Below are 21,077 nucleotides of genomic sequence, written 5' to 3'. Positions count from 1 at the left end.
ACCTCTGGAGGTCCCCACCAGCCCTGCTTTTCCATGATTTTTATTACCTACCTACCTTTGTGCAATGCTTGGAGATGGTCCTGTGCTATGGGCAAAACAGGAGCTGATGAGAGAGATTTGTATGAAACGCCCCTTATCTACAGAGGCAGCTAAGAGAGTAAAGTACCCAGATCCCAGGTGTGAGACTGTTATGCGGAAGGTACTTGCTTGTTCCTTGGAGAAAAGCAAATGTCTTGCCAAATTATCCAGGGTCCCCTGCCCACCAAGGGCCTTTTCCCTCTTTGAATTACCTGTATGGGAGGTACCAGGGAGGGTTCGGCGAGTGGGATGAGAAGAGTTGTTGATTGTAGCCCTCTCACTCTCCCTTTCTGTTTCAGCTGACCACGCCGTGACTTGGAGGGGTTTCCGCTGTGCAGAGTACGAGGAAAGAGGTGAACCGAAAGAAGATACAAATGGATTCAGGGGAAGAGATTGGGGGAAAGGGGAGATGAGGAGGAGGACAACGACGAGGGTAGATTGAACCCTGCTCCCCCCCACCCTCCCCATGGACTATTTCGAACTTCACCAAGGCCTACAATAAACGACTGTGTTTTCCACCCCCACCTCCCCTCCTCCTTGTGCCTCCTCCCCTCCTGGCCGCTGTACAAAGCCACAGATTGAATCACAGTAAATTATTATTTGATGGTCTTGACAAGTGGTCTCAATGGCTCTGTCCTACCTCAGAGGTTGCTGTCGCTGCTGCTCTTTGGCAGGTGGGGATAGGAGAAAGAAGGAAGATGTGGGTTGTTCCCATGATTGGTTGTGATCCTGCTGGCAAAACCGGCCAGATCTGGAGATGAGGCTCCTCTGGGGGAGGGGGGATTTCAGGCAGCTGAGCACATAATACATGCGTTAAGGAACCGATCAGCAATTGGCCCTAGAGATCAGCATATCTTGATTGTTCAGAAAAATCCTTGAACGAGGTGGGGTCCAGTGACAAACACCATCCCTTGGTTTCCATCAGTCTCCGGTGTCCAACCATTCAGGCAAGATGAGTGGTGCAGGGTCAGTCGGTGGGCTGGATCTGGTCTGTGTGCCCAGTCCAGTGCACAAGGCCATCTTAGTGCATGGGCCCAGCCCCATGCACGTGTCTGGGCCCTAGCTCCAGCCCCACATGCTGAATCAGGCCCTGCGCCAGCATGCAGGGTCATGACATCTGGTCTGCAGGGTTTGGAAATTTGGCTGTGGGGGAACAGTGGCAGTGTTAATTTCTACCCATCTCTTGCCCCTAAATATCCAGCCCCATGGGGTTGGATGACATGGCTCCACAGGCTGGATCTGGCCCATGGGCTGGAGGTTGAATTTCCCTGCTTTAGAGCTTCTTTCCCACAAGGTCTTGCCTGATGTTAGTGGCAAGCCAGCAGAGGGGAGGTGGTTGGGACGGTGCCTCTGTGCCCAGAGGGACTGGGTGACTTTCTGGCAGAGTGTGGTGTGGGGCAGAGGCAGGTTAGGATGTAAATCCCAGGTGCTCTGTTTTATATTATGTCCTCCTATGCTAGACAGAGGTTGTTCATTGCCATGGGCTTGTCCTTCATGCCGTCTGCTTCACCAACAGGAAGTTGCCTTTGTCTCCACCAACATTGCTTTGAAGCTTCTTCAGCCATTTCCTCCTTTCTGAGGATGTACGAAGGATCCAGCAACAGTCTGCAAGGAGCTGTGTTTTAGTCTGGGGGAAATGCTCTTTAAGCCTGGGTCTGTCCTCGGCCCTCTCTGCCTTTGGGAAATACAGCACAGTACACATCAAATGGCTCACAAGGCCCGTGTACAAATGACTGGTCAGTATGTGGTGTGTAGGGAGCGGGAGTTACCTTTGACTGGAGCCCTGACTTTTTTGCATTGAACCAAGCCGGTGCCAAGATATATGGTTTGTCACTTTTCTGCTGCATTTTGATTTATCCTCACGGGACATTTCCAAGTGCTCTTCAGAGGCTTTGGTAAGTGGTGCGGAGGCTTGCTGAGAGGGCAGTTCCTTGCTGAGTCAGGTTATGAACTCGGCTGCGTCTCACAGCTCTGGATGCTGCTGTTGCCTGGGGTGGGACCAATGGCATCAGTGTGACTGTTCTGAAACGCAGGTAGTTCTGGAGGCATGACTGAGCCCCCTTGCTGTAGGATCAGGTCCCTGTGCTGGACCAGCATCTGTGTTGGTAGATGTATAGTTCTTGCTAGCGCCTCCTCCCCTTCTTTTGCAGCAGCTGACTAAGTGTGACTCCAGTCTGCGCACACAGCAAGGGTTTCTGCACTTAACAGTAGTAGCATCCATAGCAGGTGTGTAAATCTGTGACTGGTCCCTTGTGTAGCTAACTGAAAGCAAAAGGAATCTGTTGGCTGTGGTAAAGTACATAGTAAGACTCCACTCCTATCTTATGCTCAGTGACTGCTGGTGATGAGTGAGGGGCTGTGGCTCATATGGTAGTGAAAGGGCTTTGTAGCTGCTCTGCTGTTGGAAAACTCCAGGCCGGGAGTTGAGAGGTTGTTAACTTTACAAAGGTGCTATTTATTCAGCAGTTCTCCTTGGTCTCCCAATCCTCTTGGCACATCTACCCCACAGAGTGGCAGCTCTTCTGATACAGCCACATGTGCTGCTCTGTGGGATGTCATGAATGTGGTCATGTTTGCTCTGCTTGGCAGGACTTTTATGTGCTCATGGGTCCAGCCCCCCACCCAAGCTCCTTCTAGACTGTCTAGGAGGTGGTTCCTCCTATGTTCATCACTTCTAGAGCCCAAATGGGCAGTTGCCAACTATAAATTGTGTACTTCCCTCTCCTTGTCAACAGGGAATGGAACAGGTAACTGGGCATCAGAGAGAGCACCTCTGATGGTCAGGGCAGGCCTCATAGCTTGTGGTGACTGTTGCTGCACACATACGTGGCTGCCTCTGCACTTGTGCCGGATTTGTGAGGTTCCCTTGGCAGCCGTTCACTTGACAGATTTAAGCTCGTTTTATTTAACAAACTGAGATATGAGAGAGCCAAGGCAGCTTCCAGCACAGGGCAAACATGGGGCTGGGCTTGTTGTCTTGGGGCAGCTAGTGCAGAGTAGGCCAGAGTGCAAGTTCAAAGTACAATGGCTCTTCTGCACTGATTCCCTGTATGGACATGCCATAGAGCTGCCTATGCTGCAGTTGGTGTTGTGAGGGCAGCACGCAGAGACATGGGTACTGAGCGCAATGAAGTCTCTGCAGCATGGGTTTCAATGTAGGCTGTTCGGGGCCATGCTTGTTAGCTGCTAGCATTGCTGCCCTGTGTGCCTACATTAACCAGCTGAAAGCCATCTCTGCAGGTTCTGCAAGTAGACCAAGAGTGTAGGGTAGCTGTGACAGTGTCCCATGCTAAGGGCCACTTGAACTCAGTTTGCTCCTCAAGTGGACTCAAAAAGCTGTTTTCGTGCAGGGCGCAGTGCTTGCGTGGTATGCTAGTGCCAGATTTTGGTTGCAGAGTAGGTGTTTTCCGTGTGTGCACAAGCCCAGCCCTGGAGGACATACACTCTGAAGAGACTAGACAGACGGCAGTGGAGTGAATTATGCAGCAGGTCATTGACAAGGCTGGCAACAAAACCCAGGTTTCTGTCCTATCTGCAGCGGTCAGACCCTAGGATTGATTTTGTTGGACAGCCTCACAGTGAGATGTGCTGTCCATACAACAAGTTGAGTTGCCTTGGATATGGGACCTCGTTGCTGGGTCAGCTAGGTCTCTGTGCCAGTGCATAACCAGGAGCCAGGTTGAACCAGTTGCAGCCGGAGTTAGGTGCTCTGTGACTTCAGCATGGTGGGTGATCCAGGGTCCCACACAGGCCTTCGCCCTCCAAGTAGCCACAGCATAAGGAGCAAAGCTGGTTGTGCACCTGGGTACTGCATGGAGCCACTGCTGCTTGCTGGAGCCTTGTTGCAGGGAAAATACAAAGGCTTTGTGTGACTGACAAAAAGCCACTTCAAAAGCATCTGATATGTGCTGCAGGGAGCAGCTCTCCCAGGGCAGCGGTCTCACCGAGCAGCGTGTGCAGCTGCTAGCGCACTCTGGTGCTTAGGGCTGCCAGTGCTGTGACAGCTGGTGCAATGACAGTCCCTTTGCCAGGGGGCTGATGGTGTGAAAGCTGTAGGAGCAGAGGGTCATTGCTGCCCTTTTCTGTGGCCTTGACAAACAAGAGATACAGTTCACCGTGCCCTCTCCCACGTGGGTGTGAGATCTTATCTGGCAGCCCCACTCTGTCCCCATCTGTGGGCTGACTTGGGAAGGGTGAGGTTGGTTTTAGCCCTGCCCACTTGCCAGCTCCTGCTAGTAACCTTTCTGGCCATGAGGACAAGTACACAAGGAGGAGATGCCCTCTTGGGTCTAGGCATCAGCAGGAGGCAGCTGGCATGAACTCTGCTGCTCTCACCTTTTTGCTCGGTGCTGTTGGGTGTGTGGTTGTATGCCTCAGAGCCCGCCCAAGCTGCCTGCAGCTGCTCACACCACCTGCCCTTCTGAGGGGGACTTTTCACATGTTAACAACCCAAATATAAACAGATGAGTGAGAGTCATGCAGCACCAGCTCAGACAGCAGCAGCACTCACGGGTGGGAGGCAAGGAAGGGGGAGCTAGAAGCAGCAGGCACTAACTTGAACCTTATTGTCAGAGAAGCAGAGAGAACCAGGAATATCAGCCCTGTTCAGCCCACTGCAGGGGAGACCCTTGACAGATTCAGCATATGCACATGTACACACGATACACAGACCTAAAGAGGGGTTTTGCAGCTAGAGTTTGAGCCTGGACATGTGTGGTTTTGTTTCAGGTTCTGTTACGGGCTCTCAGACTTCAGGGAAGCAGTTTATCGTCTCTGCCCCTTGGCTTCTCCTGCTGGGCTGATACAAGGCCTAGCCCACTGAGCTAGGACACCCATGGTTGGAAAGCCCCTGAGAAACAAGCTGGTCGTGTATTGGAAACTCTGAACCAGCGCAGTGCAGCTCAGCGCTCAAATTGCAGCTTCCAGCCACCCCTGGGCATTAGCAGCAGTTGCTCATGACAAGAGCTGCAAATGTGGAGCGTGTACACAGTAGCACAGGCGACTGCTGCCTCCCAAGTCTGGGGGGGCACCAGATCACCGACGGGGGTCCCCCAGCAGCCAATCACCAAGCCAGCAGGAAAACCAGAAGTGCACTTCTGGTTCTGTGGCTGGTGCTCCCAGGGGGTGCACGGCCGATCTCAGGGGGTGCAGTGCACCCGTGTGCACCCCCTATGCATCACCAAAGCACAGTAGGAATACCCTTTGGGCTCCCATCCCCATCCTCCCTACCTGGCGGCCAACTGCACATACCCCTTGGCTGGAAAGAAAAGGCTGCAGATGCTTTGCAGTTCTGCTGCTGCTGCTAGTTCCTGTCATGGACCCTCTCCTGACAGCCAGCAGGGTCAGTCTCATGACCAGAGGAATGGGTGGAATGAGCCCAGTCTTGGTGACTGTGCTTGTCCCAACCTGTCCCCCTGTGCCACTGCATGCCTCATCAGGGAAGTGGTCCTGCCCTGGGCCCAAGTGCTCCCAGCCATCACTTATCTCTGAGAAGGTCAGAGAGGAAGGGTGGTCTTGCTGGCGGATGCTTCCTTTCTACTTCCCTTTGTTTTTTTAGCAGGTCAGAGGAAGGATTGTCTTGTTGGCAAGGGAACTGGACTAGGCCTTAGGGAAATGGATACCAATCCCTTCTAGCTCAGAGAGATCCTGGTGTGACTTTGGACCAGTTACTTGGGGCTGGTCCATGTTACAGGGTTGCCGCCACTTCAGCTCTGTCCGCAGAGCACCCTAGCGCAGATGCAGCGTATGACAGCAGAAAGCCCTGCTACATCACCCCCTTGAACAACTGGCTGGGGATGTGTGTGGTCCTTTCCCACTGCTAGCTTGCATAGATGAGACTTCATAGTGCAGACCAAACCTCTAGGTACCCGACTTTCACTGACTGAATATGATTCTGCCTCAGTTCACCACCAGCAAAGAGGAGGAAGATGCTTTCTTTTTGCTCTCCTTTGCTTCTGGCTTGTTTGTGCTGCAGGGTTTTCAGGGTAGGGAATGATTCTCGCTGGGCAGATGGGTGCTGCAGTGGGGTTCCTGTCAGACCTGGCATGTATGGTCCTGTCAGGCAGAACTGTCGCCCACAGTAAAACAACATGGCTGTAGCAACAGTTTGCAAGTACAATGCAGCATGCATGCCACCTTGGGTACTGCTGGCCTGTGCTGCTTGCTGGTGCAGGAGCAGTGTTTGCTGTGACAGAGCCTAGCAAGGCTCAGGAAGGACGCAGGAAGCTCACAAGTATGGGTAAAACCACAAGGCATGGTTGGTCCTGATGCCTGGGGGCCTGTTTGGGGATGGGAACAAAGCTGCCTGGAGGGGAGAGTCTTGTCAGCCTGGCCTGATGCGTTTATTTCTCGCTAGGCCTAGCGGCACCTGGGTGCCAGGGCTGCTTACCTCCAAACGGTGTTACCTGAGCCATTGTGCACAAGGCTGTTATAGGGCATTGCTGGCCAAGAGAGGCAAGCTCAGGCCATGGGGCTGGCAAGACATGGGTGCAGCCTGGTCCAGTAAGCCTGGGTACCACAGCTGACAAAGATGACACCTTGGCTCTACCCCCTTTGACGTGAAATGTGCCCATGGGTGCTACAGTGGGGCACGGCATGGCTGCTGGGATCAGAGCTGGGATTAGCAGAGCTGTAGCTCTGTGTGGGGTCTTTATCCTGGGTTTGGGCTGCAGGAAAAGTGGTGGCTTCATAGAGAGGCGATGAGGAAGGCGGGTTCCCCCCCTGCTGTGACTGAGATGAAATGCCCTGATGGTACTAGTCTTTTGGGAGTCTGCAGCTTATTACTGTGGGAGAACAGAAGCTGGTGGAGCCAGGACCCTTTTTATACGGCCAAGCAGTGCATCTGAAACCAGCATTTCCAGCTGCAGTGGCTTCCTCAGTGCATGAATCTGGCCTTGCTGCGGGGTGAAGGGGAGGAGGGACCGTGTGCTGTGGTGCAAGCAGTACTGGAGATGCACTTTGCCATAGGATTTCATTTTGGGCAGTGCCAGCGTCTGATTGATCTCTAGAACCAGGATTGTTATTCAGCAGGGGCAAAGCCTCTGCAGTGCAGTCCTAGGGCAAGAGGAGGGCATGGTGTGAACAGGCAAATGCTGCTGTGCAAAAGGAACGGTCTGGGTTACAGCTGCCCTGGTGTCAGACGCCTCCTGTAGCTTCTGTAGCACGAGGCTGCTTGGAGACTCACCCTGGGCTCCTTCACAGGGTGAATTTGCTCAACATTGCCAAAGCCCAGTGTGCCTGCCTACCTCATGCCTTGCACACAGTCATGTGAGCCCCGGGTGGTAAAAAGCATGCTAAATGCCAGCTGGGGAAGCCTTTCTTCCAGATGGGCTGGGAGCTTGGCTGGTTGTTGGCATTACAGAAGTCCTTGGAGGCCCCAGCCAAGACCCTTGTGCTTAAGACCTGCCCAGGTCCTCATTGAGACAGAGCCCCTGCCCCTCAAGAGCTGATTGGTTTTGCCGGTGGCAGACGAGTGAAGTGCGGGGGCAGAAGGGCTGGGATTCAGGATCTATTCACAGCGGTGTCAGGTGCCATCTCCTCCTGGGCTCTGCAGGCTTCCTGTCTCAGCATTGCCCCTCTCCCCTGCTCTGTGCTGCCCCTGCTCTGTGCCACCCCCTGCTGTTCCATGTACCAAAGTGCCCAGGTTTGGAAGCAGGGAAAAATGCTGCCTGTCCCTGCTGTACCATGTACCGGAGCCAAAAATAGCCCAAAGCGTCGCTCGCACTGTCTTGGCTCCACTCCCGGCTCCACTTAGCATCAATTATTTAGTGCTGACTCATTAATTTCTGAGGGAGGGACGTGGCAGGGTTACTGAGCTCATAGCAGCTGTGGGCGGGGCAGGCCGGGGTAGCGGAGGTGGGGGGCACCCAACCGGGACTGACAGGAGCTCGGGTGCTGCGTGGATGCCGCCAGGTGTCCACGAGCACCCTACTGAGACCCAGCACCAAGGTAAGGCCTGGCTTCTCTCGTCTCTGCCACCTCCTGCCATGCAACCCCTTTTGAGTGACGGGCATTGGCTCCTGCCAGCTGAATGGGATGGGCTGCACACCAGAGCTGGAGCTAGTGGGGTGGGTTTGGGGGAGGGGGTCTTCCCCACCGTGGGCTCTGCCGTGTGCTGCACATCTTTTGTGTAGCCACACCCTGAACGGCTGCAGGTTTCTTGCCTGCAGCACTGTACCCGGTGTTGGCATTGGCAGAGGAAAAGGCTTATGGTGGGGGTCAGTGGATATGGGGCCAGGCTGGGCTGCCATGGTGGAGTCACCTCAAGAACAGCAGACGGCGGGGGGGGGCTTGGGTTGAAGCACGGGGGTGCAGGCTGGGTACCGGGATGCTTTCTTTCAGCACCAAAGTCCAAGCAGCCATGGGTGGGTGTGGAGGAGGATGGTCAAACCGCTGCAGGAGAGCAGAGGCCGACTGAGGAGGATATTTCTTGGCAGATGTAGCTGCATGTGCTGAAGTTGGCCTTGAGCCCTGCAGGCAACAGACCCTGCTCTTACAACTGCCCCATGCTCTTTTTACAACCAGGCATGGTTGGGAGCTCATCCTAAATGAAAGAAGTCAATGAGGAACGCAGCAGGATGTATTTTGGGCATTGAGGCCCCAAGTCTTGCTGTTGCAGGCACCTTGTCCCCTTTCTGAAGACCCAAAGCTTGCACTTTTGAGTTGTGTTACAGGGGCACACACCTGCTAGCAGAAGGGCTATTGTTGCAAGTAACCTGTGTGAGGGGTAGTGACGCATCGCCTTCACCCTGCCCGGATTGCAAAGCGGGTGCGAGTCTCCCTAGAGCACGGGGAAAACTGCTGCACCACTGCCCCATGCACCTGCAGGCTGGACCCACCCTGTTCCTCTGGGGGCCAGGACCGGGCTCTGGGAAGAGTAGCAGGGAGGTGGGAAGAGGGGATGGGGACTCTACTACTGTTCAAGACCAGAGCTGAGATTGCAGCCCCCGCTGGAAACTGTTGCAGGCCATGCATAAGGCTGGATGTGGATACAGCACCATCTGCTGGCTGCAGTGTTGCGCACAGCTGTGCCAAAGCTTGCCCTAAGGCACCACCAGGGCCTCTTGGCCTCCAACAGCAGCTGCTGCCCCACAGCTGTGCAGGTAGAGCCCTCTCAGGAGCCTGCAGCCTGTGCCAACAGGAGGGGTTGAATTTCAGCTGGCACCTGCCCAAATGGTCCAAGCCAAACAGCCAGCAGCATCCTGGTCAGCCAAGCTGTGTCTGTGCCAGGGATGCTTTACCTGTAGCTACATCAGCTGAGGAGGAGAGGGGGAGCGTGTGCAGCAAGTGACCAAGAGCAGTGACAATTTCGGTGCAGCGCACCCAGCAACAACCCCCTCATCCCCCTCCTGGCAGCCATGGCTCTGTGGCAGTGTTAGCCTCCCCTTTAGCCATGCTGAGCTGATTGGAGTGGAAAGGTTCATGTAGTTTAGTCGAGTGAGTGGTGAAGCAGCTGCAAACTGGCTGATTTAATGGAACCAGCAGCAAATGTCAAAAGGAGAGAGCAGGAGAGCAAGAAAAATTGGGTGTGGAAAAAGGGGAGGCATTAGGACTAATGTCTGTCTGATGAGTTAATTAGGATCTAAACAGCATCAGATGCCTTTAATGGCAATCTGCTCCCTGCAGTTGCCATTACAGGGACAGCATAGTTAACAGGGTATTAGAGGCTTGAGAATGGCAGGGAGGAGGCAGAGGGAAAGGAGGGTGGCATTGGCCACGGGCACCTTGGTGACTTGGGAGCTCCAGTTCCACTGGGGGATTCTGCTCCGGAGTCGTGGACGTGCTTTGGGAGTCTTCCTCCTCAGCAGGGCGGGGAGGCTGTGCAGCACATGGCTAAGGGAAGTCCTGCCGTTGTCTGACAATGGACACAGGAGATTCAAGTGAGTGTAGCCCACAGTCCTTTGAAACAGCTGTGGCTGGAGCTGCTCCATGCTTGATGGCAGTGGTTCTGCCTTTGGGGCTGTTTCAGACAGGCTGGCTTCTCACGGTGCTCTCAGCCTGGGCCTTGGGCAAGGAACTGGGAGTGCGGAGCAAGCAAAGGTTGATTTCTGATTGTCCTTCAAGTACTTGTTGACATGCACACCTTCTACGCGGTCTGCTGGTGCTTGCACACAGGGACGTTTTTTGCCTGAGTGGTACTTATGCATCAGCCACGTGCCCTGCTCTGCCACTGTGCTGTGTCAAGGCTGTGAGGGATAGCGTGCACTTCCCCACCTGGGCTGGCTGCAAACTCCCCTTAGAACATGCTCCTTTTCATTTTCAGGTTCTTGGTTTTATTTCTCTTTTTCTGTGGAAGGCCAGCAGTGTTGGGCCTGTGCCATGTGGTTTTGTACCAACAAAGGCTTCATTTCCCCCCTTACTTTGCCTTAAGCCCCTGGCTGGACTTCCAGCCTGGCTTCCTGCAGGTGACTTGGTTTCAAACTCTACCCTTGCAGTGACAGGGCCTTACTTACCCCTGACTAACATAACAATCATCTGAAGTGCCTGGGAGTGATCCCATGGCCCCAGAAAACACACTGTGCGCAAGTCTTTCACTTCCCAAGCCAGGAAGAAGCATGAAGCTGGGTTCCAAGTTGGCTGCGGGTCATAACCTGTGGGATCAGCCTCAGACCTTGGAGTGCAAAATCCAGCCAGACAGAAATCCCTGTTCACAAAACCCTCCCTCATCATTGCCTGCAGTCCTCCTGGGCAGAAAGACCAGAGAGAATTTGAAGACTCTCCATGGGGCAGTGACTGTCCTGTTGTGCTTGTACCAAGCCTGTTTCCAATGCAAGGCTGGGCTCTGCAGTGTGGCTGTTCCCTGTGCTGTGCTTTGCGCTCTACCTCCTGCCTTTCCAGAGCTGTCAGCAGCTGCAGCAGCACCCACAACATGATCTGACCACAACCTGGAGTACTTCAGCTCTGCTGGCCCAGGCACAGGCAGCAACAAGCAAGCCGAAGCCTCTGCCTGCACACAGGTGAATGGTAGGCCTGTGCGAATATGGAAGTATTCAATTCAGATTTGGCTGATTTGGAGGACAGTGATTCAGTTCGGATTCAGATCACTGTCCTGAATCAGTTGGGCAGAGTTGGCTTTGGAAGATTTGGCACTGATTTGGAGAGATTCAGTGACTCAGATCAGTTGGGGAGAGGCAGGCTGTGCTCTCCGAATCAGTGCCGAAACTTCCAAAACTTCTCCCACAGCTCCCCCCACCCAGGGAGAGGGAGGCACAGCCAGAGGAGCCACGGGAGAACCTACCTCTCCACTCAGCCCCAGCGGCCCTAGCTCCCAGTGTGCAGTGCCCTGCCAAGCCATGCTACACCTGCTGCACAGCTCACTCCAGGTGGCAGCAGGGCAAAGCCCCTGCTCCCAGTGCTGCTGTGCCCGCATCAGTGCTGGGAGCGGAGGCTCAGGGGCTTTGCCCTGCTGCCGCTTGCCCCCCTCTGCCCGCAGCAAGCCATGCCTGCCCTCCCCGCACTGCCCCGGCTGGGCAAGCAGCAGCAGGGCAGAGCCCCCACTCTCAGTGCTGCTGCACCTGCATCCCACACCCCCATCCCTGAGTAAGGCACCCTCCCCGCCCTCACTGGGCAGCTTGTCCCCGCTCCAATCCCTCCTCCCTCCCGCAACCCCAACAGACTTACCAGCTGGAGGCTGCCTGTTTAATTAAGTCTATGGCTGAATCTTCAAATTGGCCAAATCTTTTTCCAAATCTATTTGGATGCTTCAAATCAATTCTGAGCTTTCACTTGGTGTCCCGATTCGATTTGAAGATTTGCTCCCTGAATTGGGCTGAATCTCCTCTGAGTCGAAACAGCTACCGAACATTCGCACAGCCCTAGTGAATGGGTCTCAATTCAGCCAGCAGAGGGCCATAGTCAGCCAGACCAAGGGGCTGTTTTCTGTTCCTTCTGCAGGAATTGCACACAACTGCCGTGTGGATCAGATGCCTTGCCCTCAAGCCATTAATGCCCACAGCCTTGGGAGCAAACCTAGCTTAGCTAATACTAGGCACAAATCTGAACTAACCCCATCTCTTTGGTGTGGCCTGTGGAGCAAGATCCACCTGCTAGAAAAGCTGCAATAGGAGTCCAAGGGCAGGGGAGAAACCCCCTTAAAAGAAAGAAGAGAAGGGAGTATTTTGTCAGACATCTGCCCTCTCACCGGAGCAGTGTGGCCCATGTTATAGACAGCTCCGGACACTGGAGTTTCATCCCAGTGACTGCATCTATTTACCCCCGCCCCTTCCCTTTTGCAGGCACTTTTGGTTAATTTGGAAATACTGCTTCATAAACAGGAACCTCTAGTGCAGGGGAGGTTAAGCCGCTATCTGGCTCTAACCCACTAGCATTGCACAGGTGAGGGCCCTGTTACTCGCTGCATTTGACTACTGCCCTCCCCCGCCCTCAGACTAACACTGCAGTAAAACAGGCTGGCTGCCACAGTTGTGTTATGACTTAGAGGGTCGAATATGTCATCTCCTGCCAGGTAGGCCTGCTGCTGGGAGCTGAAAATGCAGCACTGTTTTGCAAATCTGCTTGCAAGTGAGAGGGGTGCGGCTGCAGGCCATTATGGAGCCTGTAAGGCAGGGCTTCCTGACAGGTGGTCTTGTGGTCACTGTGGCCTCTGTCTCCTTAGAGATTAGCCACAGTCCTTAACACCCAGGTTGTGCTCCAGTTGCTTGTGCTGTTAGGGTGGGGCCTGACTATGGCTCAGACTGACTTCAGGCTCTGGTTTTAAACAGTAACCCTTTCTGGCTTGTAGCTTGTCTCCATGCCTGGGGGGCTGCTGCCACCAGAGCCTTGTGGCAGACTTGTGGGCATCGCCTGGGGGCAGAAGGCAGAATGACTCCCACCTCAGTGCCAAAGCCCTCTTCCCTTGTCACAACTGTAGTCCTGGCCTAACTGTGCTGGCTTGAGCTGGGATCTTGTTACATCATGCACCAACAAAACAGGCATCGAGCACACCCTGGTTTGAGAGCTGTACAGATGGGTGATTGTCTGCACTGCAGGACTGATTCCACCCCAGCTTTCCTCCCCGCCTCCCCACCAAAACACTCTTAGATGCATACTGCTCCTGGCATAAAGTGGAGATTATCAACCTGGTTCATTTACAGCAGGGCTGTTGAACTCACCTTGTGCTCAGGTCTGGATCTGAGCAGGGACACAAGGAAGCCAGCACAGTGGTGGCAGCTCGAACTCAAAGTATGTGGCGGCAGCAGCAGCTCCAACTCTGGACAGGGGCAGGCAGTGGTGGTGGTGGCAACTCCAGCTCTGGACAGGAGCAGTTGCCTGCCCCACACCAGAGCTGCCACTGCTATGTGCCCCCTGCCACAGTGGCAGCTCCAACACATGGCAGAGGCTGGCACTGGTGACTAGCAAAATGGCAAGTGGGCAACAGCGGCTGTTAGCCCTATGCTTGGCCCCCTGCTTCCAATCACCATTTTGTGGCAGGCCAGTTTCCTAAGCCACGCCTGTTGTCCAGCAAGCTAGGTAAAGTGGCTACCTAGGCTGGATCTAGCTTGGGGGCTGTTTAACACCCATGATGTACGGCACGAGCCCATGCAGGATGGTGGCTTGGAATGCCAGGCTTTCTAGGCAGCTCTTACAGCTTTCCATAAGCTAATTGTGGCCCTCAGTATTTTCAAATCTTTGTCTCTTCTCAGTATGTTAGAGCAGAAAGGCTCTGCTCTCTTACTCCCTCAGCCATAGAAAGCACAAGGGCTGCTAGAACCATATTGCCCCTTGTTCATACAGTCACCCCCAGTGAGAAACTGCAGCACTAGTGCAATTTAACAGGGAAAAATATTGCATCCAGTGAGAGAAAAGGCAGAACTTCCAAGTAGGGAATTAAAGACAGAGCACAATAGGCCACACCTGATGGTTGCCTCTTGCAAGTCAGCTGAATCAGGCACCTGCCCCCTGTGGGCATAAGTCAGTGCCTAGGCACAGGGCAGTTACCACGTATTGACTCACCAGTAGCGTTTCCTGCACTGCAAGGACTGAATTCCCTCTGCCCTGTAAAGTTACATGGCCTCCCACAAAATAGGCCCGATGGTCGGGGTGGGGGCCGAGTTCCCCGTGAATAGAGTATATAGCCTTCCTGAACTGTGATACTTTGATAATCAGACTCCACTGGCCATTCTCTTGGGCACGCTAGCTACTGAGGCTTCAGGGCCAGATAAGCCATTTACACTGCAAGAAACAGCAGGCACGCATCCATGCTGCCACCATAGGCCTCTGTTAGAAGGCTCCGCTGGCTGCATGGAAGGGAACCTAAGGGTGTTGTGACCTAAGGGGGGGGGGGAGGGGGGGAGACAGGCACATTTCCATCCCACACCTGGAGAACTGGACAGCCCCGACTTCATCCTGGTTTTACTCCACTGGATCTTGTGCCAAGATGAGATGCTTCTCTCCAGGGCTGTCGCAGCTTACCAGCACTTGTCACAGGGCAAAGCCTCTGGCCATATATCAGTCTCTGCAGCAAGGCAGGTTATTCAGGTCCCAAGGCAAATGCCTGCCTCAGAGATCACTGGGCCCAGGATGCAGTGACAGCAGCCAGACCCACAGAGGAGCCAAGACAGCAGTGTGTGCAGTGACCAGGAGACAGTGGATGGGCGCAGGTCAGGCATAAAAATGGTGGGGTCCCACCTAATGGGGCAGCAGCCATGCCACATTGCTCCCCCAAGGCAAGACATTGGGGTGACGGTTCTGAGACCAGAGGATGCTGTGGTGCACTGTGTGCGAAGGAACATCTACAGCCACTGGTGCTAAACTCCTTTACCAGTTATGACAACCACCACCTGGGACGCTATGTACAGGCTGGTGGGAGCAGGGGGAAAGGAAGGTGTGCTGGGCTGTGCCTTTCAAAAAGCCTTACCAAAAAAAAAAAAAAAGAGAGAAAGGAGAAGAAAGCATGATGTACATAAAAAATAGTTTAAAATAATAATAATACGTTAGGACAAGAATGATGGGAGGGCGCAGCCCACGCCATAAACAAGGAGAGTGCTTACAGACAAAAGCCAACCGCGGCCGGTCTGTCAAAGTGCACTGAGAGCCCCTGCCCCGACTCCCAGGACACGTGGAGGTGATCACGGTGACACTGGGAGGGCATGCTGACACTCCTGCTGCACAACACCCCTCCTGCTCCCCCCCCATGCGCAAAGTGCTAGTTTACAGACAACAAAACAAGGACGCCAAACCAGCAAGGCCCAGCTTATCTCACACAGTCCGTTTCAGCTGACATGGAACGAGCCAGCCGTGGGGCAAAGGCTGCTGATTTCCTGAGTTTGCAACACTGGCTTTGCCACCTGTCTGGGGTATCCTCAGAGTTGGTCCTTTGTAGGAGGGCCTGGGTCCTGCTTCTCCATCACAGCCCTAAGGATTTCCTCCCGCCTGATTCCCCCCACCTACCACGTGCCTGATGCTGGGCACTATTGCTCCTATCCCCTGTATCACGGCACTGTCCATGGAGTTCAGACACCTGAGGGGTGATGGGTGCAGTATAAACAGCTCCAAAGAAAGGAACGAGTCAGGGGAGGCTGCTTCTTCATACAGGGGATGGGGGAGGGGACTGGACCCAACAGCAGACAGAAACAGGAATGAATACATGGATTACTGATGTTTTAAACAGACTAAACAAAAAAGTAACAGGTCTGCTGCAGAGTGAAGCATCACTCCCCAGAAACTGGGCCAGCTCAACTGGCTTCGTATGGGGCTTAACACTGCCCCTCGTCCAGAAATGCTTCCCAGGCTGCAGCAAAGGATACAGACCTTTGCAGCAGTTCACAAGAGACGATCAAGAAACCCCCCCACACTAAGGCCCTGTCCTGACTTAACTGGGGTTGCTTGAGCACAGGTTCACCTCAGCTCTGTCTGTGGGGAAGCAGCTGATCTCCAGACCAGTCTCCACCCTTTCAGCCAGGTTCAGAAGCATTTGACTGACAAGCAAGCTCAAGGTTTTCCCTGTACCTTCTCAGCCTGCTAACGTGTCCTGCTCCCTAGCTCAAACTACCGGGTCTTAATAATGTATGAAACATTAGGTTCCTAATCTGGCAGGAATGGAGAAGTCATGCCTTCACCCAGGTTGTTTGGCACTGACTCAAGGGGCAAGACAGGCCTGTAGGCAGGGACCTGTGGTCTCTATTCAAGGCATTTCTTCACAACACAGCCTAGCATCACTTAGACCAAGTGGCCAAGATTGTTAGCCACCTGATCCGAAGTCAGGGGACAGGAGTCCTTCCACTAGCTTTTACAGGTTTCAGAGCCGGCTGTAGGCCTACATCTCAGATGGGAGAGGATCATCATGATGTCTTTTGAATAGTACATGCTTTGAATTAGCCAAAGTGCCTTGCCCCAACGCAGGCTTTCCTGAGAACAGGAAATGTGCACCTCAAATCCAGAGTAGAGAAAGGTTTCCCCGTGGTGGCTTTATCATGCTTTTGTCAGCTATTGAATATTCCAGGCCTATTGCCGCCAAAAGCAAGAACAGGATGCCCTAGAGATACTCTACCTCTGAGCTCACAGTGCCTACTGTCATTACAAACAGCAGACACAAGCATGGAGACAGGTCACAGGGAGGGACAGGGATCTTGCCTCCTGTCAGATGTGTGAGCTCAGCTCCTAGAGGTAAGTGGGAGGTTATATGTGCACTTGGAGGGGAGACCAGATCCCACTGCATGGAAACCAGCTGACTGCAGCCTTTTCCATGACTTCCTGTTGAGCTCTAGAAGCCAATGGCCTGCTGTTCGTAATTAAAGGTAACCGAATACTTGCCTGAAATACTGTCCAGGTATTAAATGCACAAACATGTGACTTTCCTAACTACTGCACAACTATTGCAAAACATGCTTAAATTAAAGCCAACTGAAGCAACTTTGTCCTTTGTATTTCAACGATGGTGTCTGTGGTATCTCAGACTAATGTGTCTTAGCACTGAGGTGGTGCTTTTCCTCTGCAGAGGGCGCTGGCAACATCATCTAATTAATCCTCACAAACACCCCTGTCAGGTAGGCAGGTCAGTAAGTATGATTACCCATTTCACAGCTGAGGATGACCTGACAGCCAGGCTAAGCAACATGCCCAAGCATCAAAGAAAGGAGCTTTGTCATAGGTGGAAACAGAATGGGAGCTCCTGAGGCTATTAAGTTAATAGCCCTGCACACTGCTCGCTGTGTTGATTTACTACCAGTTCTGTGAAGGTCTGAACTGAGGCTTTGGGAAGTCTGGTTCCTTTCCAACTCCACTGGACTTTCTATGCTGATGTTTCACCTGACCTGAGCAGGGGCCAGTCTAGTCTTGGACGTTTTGCTGAGAAGCTGCCACAAAATCCTATTACACTCTGCTGACTTGGTAGCTAAAGCAAAATTATCATATTTTCTCACATTCAACCCCCCCCCCCCCCAAAAAAAAAATAAAAATAAAAAACCCAGTTTGTTTTGGAAAGGCAGGAAGTAGAGAAAACATTTTTCCAGAGTCAGAGATAAAGTAGGTCCTCCTGGAAACAGTGTCCAAGAAACATGGCATCCAGAACTTAACCGATGTGTCAGATTATCTCCTGTGGTGCCACCTTTCTTGGAAACTATGATCCCAGGAGGACTTACTGTGTCACACAGCGTTAGGCCCCAGGCCCTTGCAAAGGGCAGCAGCCAGACTTTTACTTCTTAATTGTAAGAACTTCTTTATACAAGTTCCTGTTTTCACATTACAAGCCTCATTAAGATACTATCAATAGCTCAAATGTTGCTTTGGGCACAACCTTCTGCACTCAGTCAACAGCTAGGGCAGCAAGAGAGCTGCCCTTTCAGTGCTGAGCAGACACAAGTGGCAGCCTTCTTGACAGCTGGCTGGCCTAAACAGCATCTCTGGGCATGCTCCTTTTCCAGCAAAGAAAACAGCTTCCCCACTTAAAACATGCATCCCAATTCTAGCAAGCTGATTTTGGGGGGAGGGGAAAGATGTGTGTCGTATGTAAGAAAATACGGTACCTCCACCATTTACCAATGGAAATACTACCCCCATCTTATTAATCCACTTATATGGGGGTTAGTAAATGACTACAGCAGCAGCCTCCTTACTTCTCTTTTCATCAGCTGTAAGGCAGTATACATCATCATCCTCACTGCCTGGAGAAAAGGACAGCAGACAGGATGTTGGAGAACTCACAGCAGCTGAGATCCAGCCTTTCATCACCCGTGGGGATTCAAGGAAACAGCGTGTGTTCAGTGAACCTGTGTGAGCCTATCATGGGAAGGGGCATGGCTTCGTCCACTCGCCCACCTCAGCCTCCCCTTGCATCAGAAAGGAACTTGGCTTTCTGAGTTTCCTTACATAACCCCAACTGAGGACAGTGGAAGTGATCTGCACAGAGCATTCAGCTCCCCTTCAGGAAATCTCCTGTACAAAGGGAGCTGGAGAACAAGGAGGGGCAGGCTCCATGGTCCCATTTCACTCTCAGCGAGAGGATGCACAGATGCAAAGCAGTGCTCCATGGGACACCTGGCATAAAGCTGACTATTGCATAGACATTACAGAAGGCTGGCTCCCTGGCTGAGACTACCAAATCTTGTGCGAAAAGCTGCAAAATACAAGGACACCGAACAAATCTATTGCTGCAAAGGCATTGAAAGAAATGCTACCAGCCACACTGACTGAGCCCTTGTCTGTCTCTAAAGAAATCCTCTCTTCTCTCTCCAGTGCTTCCTGCCTGCCTGGAAGAACGGTTCAGACTTCTCTTCATCAGGGCTGTTCTTGTGTTCACAGAAACTAAACTCAGGGCCATGACCCAAAGAACTTTTCTTGGAGAAAAGACTGACCAGCTTTGCCTCTCTCTCTCATCACATGAATGATGGGAATCAAAAAAAAAAAATTGAAAGCACTTTGTGATTTGTTCATAGAAAAGAAAGCATGGATATTTTTTAACCGCCTCCTGGTACCAGCACATTTGTAATACTGAGAACAACTCCGACTCCTGTTGAACCTAGCGTTGCCCCGGGCAGTCGTACCAAGCACAACCCAAGCTGCCATTGCCTCCTCTCTCTACCCTGGGCGGCGTTGCCTTTTAGAGGCAAACCTTATTTTCAGGTTGTCTCTAGAACAGACAAGGTAATATGATAAGAGTCCTCTCTTCACTCTCTAGCCCTGCTAAAATGTCTCTGATTTGGACATTTGTGCTGGGGGCCAAGGGGGCAGATGAAAACTGTTCTCTGAATGGGTTTTGGCAATCTTGGGTGGTATTTTTGGCTTTGGGCTGAGAGGGGGACGTGGATCCCTCAGCACATTTACTGCTGTCTGGACAGTCTTTTTGGCAGCCACAGCCTTGAGTTCTGCTGTGGGAGGAAGGTCCCCTCCACCATCTGCCCTACAGGCAGCAGCCATGTGAGGGCTAGCCTCTTGCAAAGGCAGCGCCATTCGCTTTCTGTTCAAGCAGTCTTGCTCTGTGGCGTGAGCCAAATGAAGTGGGGTGGTGGTCTTTACAATTTTAAAGGGGCTGTTTTGCCCCTTCACGGTTGGGGATGACATATGGTGGGAACGGAGACCCTCTGCCAGCTGAACCACCCTGGGGCCAAGTGTAGGTAAGGTTGGCACACTGCCACCACTGCCAGAAGGCCTTTGGTGAGGGAGGGAGTTGAAGGCTGAGCAGCCCAGGCCCAGGGGCTGCTGGGTTGAGTCTCCGCACCCACGCGCATGCCTCTGCAGATCTGCAATCTCACCCACGGATGCTGATTTGGGTATCGAGCATTTGAGATCCAGTTTCTCATGTGGCATCATGCCACCGAGTTTCTCCATGCTGGATGCCTGCCCAGAAGGTTTGTCCTCTCTGCTCTCCCACTCAGGAAAGTTATCATACTGAGACACATTAGAAGGCCGTCGCCTTCCATCCAGGAGAGGAAGAGGGAGAGTTACCAGAGTCTTCTCCATGCCCATGAGAGGCGCTTGCGCTTCCTCTGGCAAAGCCTGAGGAGCAAGATCCTGTTCTGATGGTGGGAAGAACTCTGGACACGGAGGCCACGGTTGTTCTTCCAGAGAGGGCGGATCAACTCCTTCTGGTATATCCACAGAGGAGGTGGTGGTGCTCGTGTCTTGAGGGCTTGGCGCATTTGGAATGGTGGATTCCAAGGAGCTCTGCTCCGTGAGGGAGGGGAGAGATGGAGTTGGCTCTGGGGACTCTCCTCCTGCTGACGTGTGGTTGTGATCAATGGGCAAATCTCCCTGGGGGTTCTGGCTTGGCTCACCCATCTCACTAGCCAAGCTGTCCACTGATACCCCATCAGGCTGTTCTTGTGGCAGTGTTGGCAACTGAGCAGCCGAAGGAACAATGCAGCCTGTGTTGCCAACATCAGGAGAGGGAGAATTTTCTTGCAGGTCCTCTTTACATCTCTCAGCACTAAGGACCTGAGGATCTTCTTGGGAGGGAGTCATCCTGCTCACTGCAGGTATCTCCTGGCTTTCCAGGAGGGCCTGAATTTCATTCTCCTCTGGCAAAGACAACTTCTGCGATGGGCTTTCACTAGTAGCTTCCTTTGGTGGTTCCACCTGTTTCTTCCCTCCTTGCTGGGTTTCCTCATGGTCCTTTAATGGATCCTGATGCATGTCTGTGGTGGCTGCTGCTGCTGGGGAGGGAGATCTGTCCTGCTGCAGCGCAAGAGTCCTGTCCTTTATTGCCACAGTCGCACTGCAGGTAATATCATTCAGATGTATGGGGCTATTGTTTGGCAGTGACTGCTTTGCATCTCTTTCTGGACTGAGGTCACCCACTGTTTTATTCTGGCCATTGGCTGCAATGCTGGGCTTCACTGCCATGAGATTTAGAGAAAGCTCCAGTCCCAGTGGTTTCTTGGGGAATTCTTCAGGTTTTGCTACAGAGAAAAGAAAAACCCAAACAAGCACAGGTTAGCTCATATTCAGTAAGTCCTTTCCTAAGCCCTTACCATGAGCTAGTGGCAGGGATTCAGATTTTACCTTGCTAACATCAGCTCTTCAGAAAAAAACTATCTAGTTGTTCAACACAAGCTGCAGGTGAGAGA

At 52.9% G+C, this 21,077-nt stretch overlaps 2 protein-coding genes across 6 annotated transcripts in view; one reads left to right on the top strand and one right to left on the bottom strand.

Annotated features, from left to right (window-relative positions):
- The window catches only part of HRAS (HRas proto-oncogene, GTPase), a 103,839-nt gene extending 103,145 nt beyond the window's left edge, over positions 1-694 (top strand). For all 3 annotated transcript variants that reach the window (XM_019485185.2, XM_006263415.4, XM_014604241.3), the window contains one exon: positions 378-694. The gene's annotated coding sequence lies outside the window, so the exon portion shown is untranslated. The remainder of the gene's footprint in view (positions 1-377) is intronic.
- A 14,280-nt stretch (positions 695-14,974) lies between these two features.
- LOC102563728 (USP6 N-terminal-like protein) overlaps positions 14,975-21,077 on the bottom strand; it is a 154,426-nt gene continuing 148,323 nt past the window's right edge. For all 3 annotated transcript variants that reach the window (XM_014604249.3, XM_019485193.2, XM_019485186.2), the window contains one exon: positions 14,975-20,909. In XM_014604249.3, coding sequence (XP_014459735.1) covers positions 19,195-20,909 — 1,715 coding nt within the window. In that variant the 3' untranslated portion in view covers positions 14,975-19,194. The remainder of the gene's footprint in view (positions 20,910-21,077) is intronic.

The sequence above is a fragment of the Alligator mississippiensis genome, chromosome 2, assembly GCF_030867095.1.
Source record: "Alligator mississippiensis isolate rAllMis1 chromosome 2, rAllMis1, whole genome shotgun sequence".
NCBI lineage: Eukaryota > Metazoa > Chordata > Crocodylia > Alligatoridae > Alligator > Alligator mississippiensis.
This window is presented reverse-complemented; position numbering and strand designations above follow the sequence as displayed.